Here is a 13,280-nt window from a genome sequence, read left to right on the forward strand (position 1 = left end):
CAGGGTCTTATTAGTCCTCTAAATTTATTTTTTTATAATTTTGTGCTACTTTTTTGTTGACGTGGCTGTCAAGTAGCAGAATATTTTTGTGCTCCTTTTATGTCGATATAACTTCCATTTCAGCACAAAAGGAGTACAAAAATACAGAAAAAATGAATTTGAGGGGGGGGGGGGGGGAGTAATAGGACCGCAATAAAATTTAGATGTGTCATAACAACTTCGGATATAATTTAGGGGGTACTTGTGTGTTATCTCCTCTTTTCTAGTCGATTAAACATTGATTATATATCATTATACACACAAAATATACATGTATTATACATCCGCCGATCTTATAATTTAAGCGGTTGAGTGGACAACTATTGAACCGAGGGTCTATGGAAAACACAACCTTTCTACACCACAAAGGTAGAGACTAGGGATAAGGACTTTGTAATCTTACCATCCCCGACCTCATTTGTAGAATTACATAAAGTACTTGTCAGTGGTGGAGCTACCCTTTAGTGAGGGGTTCATCCGAACTACTTTTGGTGAAATTTTTTACTATTTATACATGCTTAAAGTTATTTTTTATGTGTATATAGTAGATATTGAACCCCCTTCGATTTGTTCATATGTTTATTGTTGAAAACCCTTTGTGAAAATTCTTGCTCTGCCACTATAATTCTTGTTGTTGTAGATGGATATTTAGGTTAATTTTCATTTCTTATTTGGACAGGTAACAGCTGCAACTTGTTCATTCATGGTATTTTTCTCCTCTACCATGTCAGCTGTACAATACATACTTCTAGGAATGGACCATGTCAATACTGCCATAATCTTTGCAATTATTTGTTTAATTGCATCACTTATTGGATTGGTAGTTGTACAAAGAGCCATTGAACATCATGGGAGAGCATCACTTATTGTTTTTTCAGTTGGAATAGTCATGGCTTTAAGTACTATTCTTATAACAAGTTTTGGAGCTGTTGATGTTTGGAGGGATTATACAAGTGGGAAGTACATGGGGTTCAAGCCACCTTGTTGAAAATAAGAGAGATAAGCATGAAGTAACCTCCAAACTATGGCCAAAGTGGCTACGACACACTCCAATTTCACAGGGGTCCGATTACCCCACTAACTCAATTTTAGCGTATTTTCATCAGTCTTTGTGCTGATGTGACACATTTATTACATAAAATGAGACTCACATCAAAGGTACCAAGTCAGCTAAAAGGTTGATAAAAGGTGTCACATCAGCTAAAAGCTAAAAGGTTGATAAAAGGTGTCACATCAGCTAAAAAACTGTCAAAAATACGCTAAAATTTGGTTCGGGGAGGTAACAGGACCCCGTGAAGGTGAAGTGTATCGTAGAAAATTTTGTCATAGTTTGAGGGAGGGATACTAAATGCTTTTCTCAAAATAAGAAGGGAAATACTAAGAGTTGTGCTCGTTTGAAGTCTCAGATCTCACTATGTGGGGTTATAGTGGATGTACCGGTGTTGTTTCTTGTTTGAAGAGTGCTAGGGGTTTTGCATATTTTGTGCTCAAATTAACAAATATAAATAGAAGCTATTTGGAGGATAGTTTTGGTAGAATTGAAAGAGAGTATTTGGAGGTATTTCTGAGTGTGTTTGAATATACATGACGAGTTTCACTCTGAAAAAGAGTTTGTAGAAATTGAATATCTGTAAGTGTAAGAGTTGTTCTTGTTTGAAGTATCAAATCCCACTGTGTAAGGCTATACTGGATATTCTATTGTTGTTACTTATATGAAAAGTGCTTAGGGTTTTGCATATTTGTGCTCAAATTAACAGATATAAATAGATGATATTTGGAGAATACTTGTGGTAGAATTGAAAGAGAGTATTCAAACTGTGTTTGAATGTACATGACGAATTTCACTCGAAAAAAGAGTTTGTAGAAATTGAATATCCTGTTTGAAGTATCAGATCCCACTGTGTCGGATTATACCTGATATTCTGTTGTTGTTACTTGTTTGAAGAGTGCTAGAGGTTTTGCATATTTATGCTCAAATTCACGGATAAAAGTAGACGATATTTGGGGAATATTTTTGGTAGAACTAAAAGAGAGTATTCAGAGGTACTTCTGAGTGTGTTTGAATGTACATGACCAGTTTCACTCGAAAAAAGAGTCTGTAAAAACTGAATATCTGTAAGTATGAGAGTTGTCCTTATTTGAAGGGTGCTCCGAATGTTGCATATTTGTGATTTAATTAATGAATATCAATGATAAGACGACATTTGAAGAATATTTTTTGTTGAATTGAAAAAGAATATTTGGAGGTACTTCTGAGTGTGTTTGAATGTACATGACGAGTTTCATTAAAAAAAAAGAATTTGTAGAAATTGAATATTTGTAAGTGTGAGAGTTGTTCTTGTTTGAAGTATCAAAACCCAACATCGTGTAAGGTTATATTGAATATGTTGTTGTTGGTACATATTTGAAGAGTGCTGGGGGTTTTGCATATTTGTGCTCAAATTAACGGATATAAATAGACGATAGTTGGAGAATGTTTTTGGTAGAATTAAAAGAGTATTTCGAGGTATTTCTGAGTATGTTTGAACGCACATGATGAGTTTCACTCGGAAAAAGAGTTTATAGAAACTAAATATTTGTAAGTGTGAGAGTTGTTCTTGTGTGAAGTATCAGACCCCACTGTGTGGGGTTATACTGGATATTCTGTTGTTGTTACTTGTTTGAAGAGTGCTACGGGTTTTGCATTTTTGTGCTCTAATTAATGGATAAAAATTATAAATAGACGATATTTGAAGAATATTTTTGGTAGAACTGGAAAAGAGTATTTGGAGGTACTTCTGAGTGTGTCTGAATGTACATGACAATTTTCATAAAAAAGTTTGTAGAAATTGAATATCTATAAATGTGAGAATTGTTCTTGTTTGAAGCGTGCTCCGAATTTTGCATATTTGTGATTTAATTAACGAATATCAATGGTAAGACAACATTTGGAGAATATTTTTGATATATTGAATTAAAAAAGAATATTTGAAGGTACTTCTGAGTGTGTTTGAACTTTGAATATACATGACGAGTTTCACTCGAAAAAGTTTTTGTAGAAATTAAATATATGTAAGTGTGAGAGTTGTTCTTGTTTGAAGCGTGCTTCGAATTTTGCATATTTGTGATTTAATTAACGAATATCAATAGTCAATATTTGGAGAATATTTTTGTTTGCATTGAAAAAGAGTATTAGGAGGTACTTTTGAGTGTGTTTGAATGTACTTGACGATTTTTACTCGGAAAAAGAGTTTGTAGAAATTGAAGATTTTTATGTTTGAAGGTTATGCTAGTCAGCGTGCTTCGAGTTTTGCTTACAACATATTTGTGCTCTAATCAACTAATATCAATAGTCGATATTTGGAGAATATTTTTTGTTGAATTAGAAAAGAATATTTGGAGGTAATTCTAAGCGTATTTGAACATGATTTTCATTCGAAAAAAAATAGTTTATAGATCAACTAATCAAGTCTTCAACTTTCAAAAATAGTTTATAGATCAACTAAATAAAGTCTCCAACTTTCGAAAATAGTTTATAGATCAACTGAATCAAGTCTCCAACTCTCCAAAATATAAATACGACCATCATCTGAAAACACACCATTATTTGACTTGCTCGAATGATGGTTTTCAAATAACCTTCATCATAACCTACTACAAAATTAGGTTACATATTTATTCTTCTTACACAAACTTGGAAGGTTATATATTTATTTATCATACACAAACTTGAAAACACATCATTATTCAACTTACTCGAAATATAGTTTCTAAATAACCTACATCAATAACCTACAATAGAAGTAGGTTACATATTTATTTTTCATACATAAATTTGAAAACACACCATTATTTAACTTGTTCGAATGATAATTTCCAAATAACCTTCATCAATAACCTACTATAAAAGTAGGTTACATACTTATTTTTCTTACACAAACTTGAAAGGTTACATATTTTATTTTTCGTACAAAAACTTGAAAACACCATTATTTAATTTACTCAAAACCTTCATCAATAACCTACTATAAAAGTAGGTCACATACTTATTTTTTATAGACAAACTTGAAAACACATCATTATTTAACTTACTAACTTAATCGAATGATAATTTAAAAATAACCTTCATCAACAACCTACTATAAAAGTAGGTTACATACTTATTTTCTTACACAAACTTAAAAAATTACATGTTTTATTTTTCATACACAAACTTGAAAATACATCATTAACTTACTCGAACGATAGTTTCCAAATAACCTTCATCAATAACCTACTATAAAGTATAAACATATTTATTTTTCATACACAAACTTAACACATCATTATTTAACTTGCTCGAACGATAGTTTTCTAGTAACCTTCATCAATAACCTACTATAAACAATAGTTTTCTAATAACCTTCATCAATAATCTACTATAAAAATAGGTTACATATTTATTTTTCTTACACAAACTTAAAAGATTACATATTTATTTTTCTGAGAACAAACTTGAAAATATACCATTATTTAACTTACTCGAACGATAATTTCAAAATATCCTTCATCAATAACCTACTACAGAAGTAAGTTACACATTTATTTTTCTTCACAAACTTGAAAGGTTATATATTTATTTTTTATACACAAACTTGAGAACACACTATTATTTAATTTCCAAGAACAATTATTTCAAAATAACCTTTGTAACCTATAAAATAGATTAGGTAATTTATTTTTTCTAACTCAGTTAAAAACACACTATTATTTAACTTTGCTACCATAATTCCTAAATAACCTTTGTCAATAATCTACTAAAATAGGTCACATACTTATTTTTCTTAAACAAACTAGAAAGGTTACATATTTACTACACAAACTTGAAAGGTTACATATTTATTTTACGTACTCAAACTTGGAAACACATCATTATATAACTTAACTTGCTCAAACGTGCTCAAACGATAGTTCCTAAATAACCTTCATCAATAACCAACTATAAAAGTAGGTTACATATTTATTGTTCTTACACAAACTCAGAAGGTTACATATTTTATTTTACATACACAAACTTAGAAACATATCATTATTTAACTTACTAACTTGCTCGAACGATAATTTCAAAATAACTTTGATCAATAACCTACTATAAAAGTAGGTTACATATTTATTTTCTTACACAAACTCAGAAGGTTACATATTTTATTTTTCATACACAAACTTAAAAACACATCATTATTTAACTTACTAGCTTGCTCGAATGATAATTTCTAAAAAGCCTTCATCAATAACCTAATATAAAAGCAGGTTACATATTTATTTTTGAGTAAACACATAATTACCCCCTTGATGTTGGCCGAGATTTTCAAAAAGACACCTAAACTTTGAATTCGACCTATTACCCCACGATTCTTACTTTGGAAACACACCATTTTTCGCTGAATCTCAGTCACAACAAAGAAAGTGAACACACGCATCAATCAAGTGTTGCCACGTGTCAAATACGTTTAATTTATATTTTTTTAATAAAATTTTACTTTTTATTTAATTTAACACCCCACCCCCTCTTCCCCTACCCCACCCCCTCTTCCCCTACCCCACCCCATCTAGCAACTCCCCCCTCCCCCACGTCCAGTTCCTCCATTAAAATGGAGCTTTACAATCTCCATTTTAATGGAGCTTTAAGCTCCATTTTTTTTTTTGGTTCAAATCAATTAAAAAAATAGTTTATGATTGAATTGAGTTTTAAGGATAGTTAATGATTGGATTGAGTTTTAAATATAGTTAAATGACCTTTAATGGAGGACCTTTAATGAAGTTTTAAGGATATTTTTTTTTTTTAAAAAAACCTTTAATGGAGCTTGATGATGTTGGTCTAATTGAGGTTGTTGTAATTGATTTTCTTATTATTGTAATTGATGTTCTTCTTGAGTTATGGTGATGAAGAAGAAGACAATGGGGAAAAAGATAATGGGGGTGGGGATGGGGTGTATGAAATAATTTTAAAAAAATCAATAAATATTTTATTTTTCAACAAAAAAGAAGATAAATTATATATAAAATTTTTTATACGTGTCAGCTTTTAATTGGTAGAAAAAGTCAGTTTTGAGCCTTTTCACGCGTCAGTTGCGCATGTATACACGCAGAGGGTCAAAATGGTGTATTTGCAATGATTTAAGTAAGATTCGTGGGGTAACAAGTCAAAAATAAAGTTTAGGTATCTTTTTGCAAATCTCGGACAAAATCAATGGAGTAATTATGTATTTACTCTTTATTTTTCTTACACAAACTCAGAAGGTTATATATTTTATTTTACATACACAAACTTAGAAAAACATCATTATTTAACTTACTAACTTGCTCGAACGATAATTTCGAAATAACATTGATCAATAACCTACTATAAAAGTAGGTTACATACTTATTTTTATTACACAAACTCAAAAGGTTACCTATTTTATTTTTCATACTCAAACTTAAAAACACATCATTATTTAACTCACTAACTTGCTTGAATGATAATTTCTAAAAAGCCTTCACCAATAACCTACTATAAAAGCAGGTTACATATTTATTTTTGAGTAAATACATAATTACCCCCTTGATGTTGGCCGAGATTTTTAAAAAGACACCTAAATTTTTAATTCGACCTATTACCCCACGATTCTTATTTAATCCGTTGCGAACATACCATTTTTCGCTGAATCTCAATCACAACAAAGAGAGTGAACACACGCACCAATCAATTGTTGCCACGTGTCAAATATGTTTAATTTATATTTTTTTAATAAAATTTTATTTTTATTTAATTTAAAATCTCACCCCCTCTTCCCCCACCCCACCCCATCCAGCAACTCCCCCTTCCCCCGCGTCCAGTTCCTCCATTAAAATGGAATTTTACAATCTCCATTTTAATGGAGCTTTAAGCTCCATTTTTTTTTTGTTCAAATCAATTAAAAAAATAGTTTTATGATTGAATTGAACTTTAAGGATAGTTAAATGATTGGATTGAGTTTTAAAGATAGTTAAATGAACTTTAATGGAGGACCTTTAATGGAGTTTCAAAGATTTTTCTTTTTTTTTTTTAAAAAACCTTCAGTGGAGCTTGATGATGTTGGTCTAATTGATGTTGTTATAATTGATGTTCTTATTATTGTAATTGATGTTCTTGTTGAGTTTTGGTGATGAAGAAGAAGACAGTGGAGAAGAAGACAATGGGGGTAGGGGGTCGCGGGGGTGGGTGGGGTGTATGAAATAATTTTAAAAATCAATAAATATTTTTTTTCAAAAAAGAAAGATAAATTATATATACAATTTTTTACACGTGTCAGCTTTTAATTGGTAGAAAAAGTCAGTTTTGACCCTTTTCATGCGCCAGTTGCGCGTGTATACACGCAGAGGGTCAAAATGGTGTATTTGCAACGATTTAAGTAAGATTCGTGGGGTAATAAGTCGAAAATAAAGTTTAGGTATCTTTTTGCAAATTTCGAACAAAATCAGTGAGGTAATTATGTATTTACTCTTTATTTTTATTTCACAAACTCAGAAGGTTACATATTTTATTTTATGTACACAAACTTAGAAACACATCATTATTTAACTTACTAACTTGCTCGAATGATAATTTCTATCAATAACCTACTATAGAAGCAGGTTATATATTTATTTTTCTTACACAAACTCAGAAGGTTACATATTTTATTTTACGTACCCAAACTTAGAAAACATCATTATTTAATTTACTAACTTGCTCGAATGATAATTTCTAAATAACCTTCTATAAAAGTAGGTTACATATTTATTTTTCTTCCACAAACTCAAAAGGCTACATATTTTATTTTTCATACACAAACTTAGAAACACATCATTATTTAACTTACAAACTTGCTCGAATGATAATTTCGAAATAGCCTTGATCAATAACCCACTATAAAAATAGGTTACGTATTTATTTTTCATGCACAAACTTGAAACACACCATTATTTAACTTGCTCTAACGATGATTTCCAAATAACCTTCATCAACGACGTATTACACAACACAAACTTAGAAGGTTACATGTTTTATTTTTCTTACATAAGCTTGGAAACACATCATTACTTCATTTACCCAAAGAAAACTAAGCTCCAACACATGTTCTTCCGCTCCCAAACGTGACATCCCAAATACTTCTACTACACCTATTACACATCCAACCATCCATGCAATCTCTAGCATCATGGCAACTTCTCCCACAAGTCCAACTTGGCAACTCCCATGTAACTATTTCTCCTTTCATCTTTGCAACTTCACTTGGTAAGTCTCTTAAAGCCATTACTTTAGGACCCCAAGAGATATTAACTGCAAAATTAATTCATTCTAATTATGATTAGAAGAACAATTAGTGCATGCACACAAATTAATTTACGCAATATGAGTACATCCTTAAAGAATTACTGTCTGTCATCCTTACTTATTTACTTTTCTATTTTGAAATAGCCAACAATATTTGTTCAATTTATAAAATCTAATAGATAATTTATCTATTTTTAATCATTTTACCTTTGATAAATAAGTGTGAATTATTTTAAAATGAATTAATTATAAGGATAATATGAAAAAATTTAAGATGATCAACAAATATGAAACAACTATTTTTAATAAAATGGCTTACTAATATAACACGGAGGGAGTACAACTCAAATAAATGCCCTCCGTTCTTAAATACTAGTCATTCTTACTAAAAATAAATCTTCACTAATACTTTTTTTTCCCACCTTTATGAAGAGATATTATTAACATAATTAAAAAAAGTACTAAATAAAAAGGACTAATAAAATAAGGATAGTTTAGTCAAAATTAATCTCTAGTCAATGCTTTTTTGTTTCTTAACGAGCATGAAAAAAAAAATCATGTAAACAAAAAAATGTGACAAATATTAAAAAACGAAGAGACTAATGTTTTTACTAGTTTAGTCTAAATAAATAATTAAGGGAATAGTGCTTTTACTAATTTATTGTTAATAAATAATTATGCTGACTCTTTAATAGCTTCTTGATTATGTAATTTTTTACCCCTTTCTGAAGAAGAATAAAAATTGAAAAAAAAATAAATCATTAATCTATTTTTAATTATCCAAATAATCATTTATTTTGATTAATCAAAAGATCATTTATTTAGACACAAAAAGGAAAGACTAAATACACCATTTTTAAGAAATGAGAGAGTAAAAAGAGATTAAGATCGAGTAGTAAAAGTAAATTTAGAACCTGAAATAGCAACAAAGAAAGCAATGAAGAGAAAAGCTTGCTTAAGGGAGGCCATGTTAACTTAATTAATTTGATTCAAAGATATAATATATAGAAGAAGTTGATGTTTTATTTGTTTCATGGAAGCTAGGTATTTATAGTATATACAAGTTTTGAATTTCGATACGTGTCTTTCACAATGATTGCATGGTGCATGCAAGGGCATTATAGTATTTTTCATCTAGTGGCGGACTCAAAAATTAAGGATTGGGGGTGCTTATTACAGAAAAAAATAAAAAATTGCTTCAGCCAGGTTTAAACACGGGGCACACCTACTAATGGAGTAACATTAAGATCAACCTAAATGCAGTGCACCAAATCAACTTTCTATTTTAGTGGGTATTTTTATAAAATTTATATCTATTTTTGTAAATTTTTTATATAGTTATACCTATTCTGTATCTAGTTTAATGGGTGTCGAAGCACCCCAAATATATGTGTAGGTTTTCCCCTGTTTTCATCTGCTGATATTAAATCAACCTGAAAACTAATTTATGAGAGGAGGATTGCCCAGGTCTATATAAACATCACTAATTGATTTTTCAACTCAGAACTAACTGAAGCGTGGACCACAACAACATAGCCACCTTTAACAAAAGATGGTCAGATGCATACCCTTCGGCAAAAATTATGTAGTGAATAGAAGTTAAATGTTAATCATAATGAGTGTATATTTAATTTTGTACACTCGTAACATAGTTGAAGAAAAAATTGCACACCCTTCACTAAATTTTTAATTCCGCCACTAGTAGCGGAACCAGAATTTTTATTGAGGGGATTCAGAAGTAAATATACGGACTAGTTGAAAGGGGTTCAACATCTATTATATATACATAAAAATATTTTTGACCATATAAAAATAGAATAATTTTCCGACGAAGGACGTTTGGATAAACTCCCTAAATTCACTATGGCTCCGCCACTGTCCGCCCTAGAAAAATATTGAGTCTAACTCAATCTCAAAAATGAGCTCACGGGTGGACAAACTTTGATACAAAAGGTATACCATTAGTAAACCAAAAATATTTACGTGTCTACCACAGACTGCATGCAAGAGCATATTCATCTGCTGACATTAAATCAAACTGAAAAGCTAGTTCACGAGGAAAGAATTGTTCAAGTTCATATTAATATCGTCTATCCATTTCTCAATTTATATGGAATTTTCACCTACTCTAATACACCATTTACGCACTGAAGTGACTGAACTAACTGAAGCATGGACCAAAACTCCAAGAGCCTTAATAGGAATGAATCTGACTTTAATATAATATAAAAATAATAAATATTAAATCTAATTCAATTTTAAAAGCAGGTTTACAAGTGGACAAACTTTGATACAAATATATTATATAGCATTAGTAAACCAAAAATAAATACTTCCTCCTTCAAAAAGAATTATCTACTTTCCTTTTTAATTCGTTTAAGAAAAATAATCTTTTTTCTTTTTTAGCAACTTTTAAATTTTAACTTTTCATATGGTATATTTAAGACCAAAAGATTGAAAGACATTTTGATACATTTGACATATCTTTAATTTAAGATCATAAGATTCAAAAATCTTCTTTATTTTCTTAAATTTCATGCCAAATCAAACTAGATCATTCTTTTTAAAACGAAGGAAATTGTTCATAGATGTCAAAACATGTGGTATTTACTTATGGTAGACCACAGATCGACTGCAAGTCACTTCATGCAAGGGTATGATGGTATTCATCTGCTGACATTAAATCAACCTCAAAGCTAGTTCACGAGGAAAGAATTATTCAAGATCATACAAATATATACCATTAGTAAATCAAAAATAAATTGTTCATAGGTGTCAGACATTTTTTTTATGTGTCTGCCGCAGACTGCATGCAAGGACATTATAATCATTTTAAATGGTAGGTATTAAACATTTGGTGGACACTAACTATTCGGTAGTCTTCCATATAGACTACATGCAAAAATACCTTTGTCCTTTTCATTTGTCCTTTGCTCTTGCAAGTAAAGATACTCATATTAATTGACATTTTATTAAATAATTATCTCATATTAATTAGTTATTTTATTAAATTAAAAAATATAAATTATGAATGATTTTAGCAGAGGTAAAGTTATATAGGACACAATATTAGGTTATGCTTTACAAAAGTAGGAGTGTGTGGTCTTGATATATCTGTATAGAAGAAGACAAGAAGTTGTCGCATTGCTCTTGTAATATTTTGTTCTTCGATATTCGTTATTATTTGTTGTGTTTTGTATAATTAAATTTGATCACTGTATTATTTTGTTATAGTACTTTGTTTTCATTACAATCTGTTGTTCAATTTCTTATACATTTGTTATTTTTGTTTTTTGCTTTGAATTGGTTCTTATTTTTTGAGTCAAGGACATATGAAACAGTAGCTTTTCCTCTGAAATAGAAATACAATCTGCATATACTTTATATACTTTTCAAATCCTATTTATAAAATTTCATTGAATATGTAACAACCTCAATTTCACACCACAATTCTAATATATATATATTATACTTTCAAATTCGAATACAAATAAGAATTTGAGCGACAAAGTAACAATGGACAAACACTAATGGGAAATCTACGAGTAACAGAGGAAGAAGGTAACTAGAAGGATATGAGATAATAGATCATTGAATGGGAGATGAGAGAATATAGATTAAGCCAAAGTTTCAACATAATTTGCATAATCTCTTCAGTAGGTAACTGCTCCAATTTAAGGTGTTTGCCTAACCCGTATGCCAAAGGAAATTCATTCTTTTGTTGGACTGTAACTTCACCCCACGCCCAAGTCCAAAGCCCATGACCGACTTCATAACAATACCCCCATCCTCAATAAGAATCTTTTCCTCAAGGTTCAAGACAAGGAATCCAACAAAAAGTAAGTTAAATTGTGACCAAAGTTTGATGGTGCATAGTTGGATTTGATGTTCACCACGTAGAAAAATGCAATAACCATAGGACTCCTCGGTTCCTTCTATAGTAAAAGCATATGAGTGATGGTGGTTTGGAAATATTTTCCATCCAAATGCTGCAATCTTCATACAACACAATTGATATATAAAAACAGCTTGCAACTCCCTTGAATAATTGTCAGAACCAGTGAGTGGTGTGTTAAACATCTTCATGATAGTGATCGTCTTTTCTAACCCATATTTGTGTGATCAAGAGGAACAACAAATCCCCTTGAGAAATTCATTGACATGCACAAGTAGAGGAGCATATGCTGAAAGCATAATATGAATGAATTCCGAAAATAATGATTTGTCATTGTAAAAAACAAGAATACTCCACTGAGAAGTTGTTGCACATTGTCTAGGACCTTTCTCTATTTTTCATAACTTGTAGTTATAGGCATTGTGCAAAAGAAACTTCCTCGATGAACCTCTGCTCAAGCTTTTAACGCCTCCTGGCCACAAACCTCTGGAAGTATCCATGTGGATGTCATTTGAACAAAGCAATGAGTCTCTTAACATTTTCAACATAGTGAACCAGCAAAGGAATGCCCTATAAGTCAGAGGTATAGCAAATGATACGCCGCAAATATAAGAACCTGTTGTTTTTCCTAAATTAGCTAGACTGCTCTTCTCTTCCATATTTTTAAAAACTACCTTCAAATTTTGTTCACAGTGATTGTAGAAGGAAAGAGGAGCTACAATATGCTCTCCACTGAGTTCAAGAGAACAAACAAAAGTCAATAGAAAATGAGCTCTTTAAACCCAAGGCCTAAGCTTGTGCTCTAAAAATACCATTAACCGAATGAACTACAATAGGGACTCTGCTTGGAAACAATTACTCTCAACAAAAATTCTATTAATGAGACAACTTTGAATCATATCATCTAGTAGCATGAGATGAGTTGTTGGTCCATTGTCTGTGGCCTAAGTTCTTTGTCAAAATATAACAGTTGGCGAAATACGCCCTTCACACCAGATGATTTCCTTGATAGAGCCAGTGAGAAAACATGAGATACTGACACAATAGATT

At 30.7% G+C, this 13,280-nt stretch overlaps 1 protein-coding gene across 1 annotated transcript; it reads left to right on the top strand.

The window, feature by feature from the left end:
• Nucleotides 1-718: 718 nt before the first annotated feature.
• LOC107856694 (sulfite exporter TauE/SafE family protein 2) lies at nt 719-1,775 on the top strand (the record flags this gene model as incomplete). Its single annotated transcript, XM_047410671.1, is given in 1 exon segment — nt 719-1,775. A coding segment is annotated over 1 exon segment (309 nt), but the record flags the coding sequence as incomplete, so codon positions are not given.
• Between the last annotated feature and the right edge of the window lie 11,505 nt (nt 1,776-13,280).

The sequence above is a fragment of the Capsicum annuum genome, chromosome 4 (assembly GCF_002878395.1).
Source record: "Capsicum annuum cultivar UCD-10X-F1 chromosome 4, UCD10Xv1.1, whole genome shotgun sequence".
Lineage (NCBI taxonomy): Eukaryota > Viridiplantae > Streptophyta > Magnoliopsida > Solanales > Solanaceae > Capsicum > Capsicum annuum.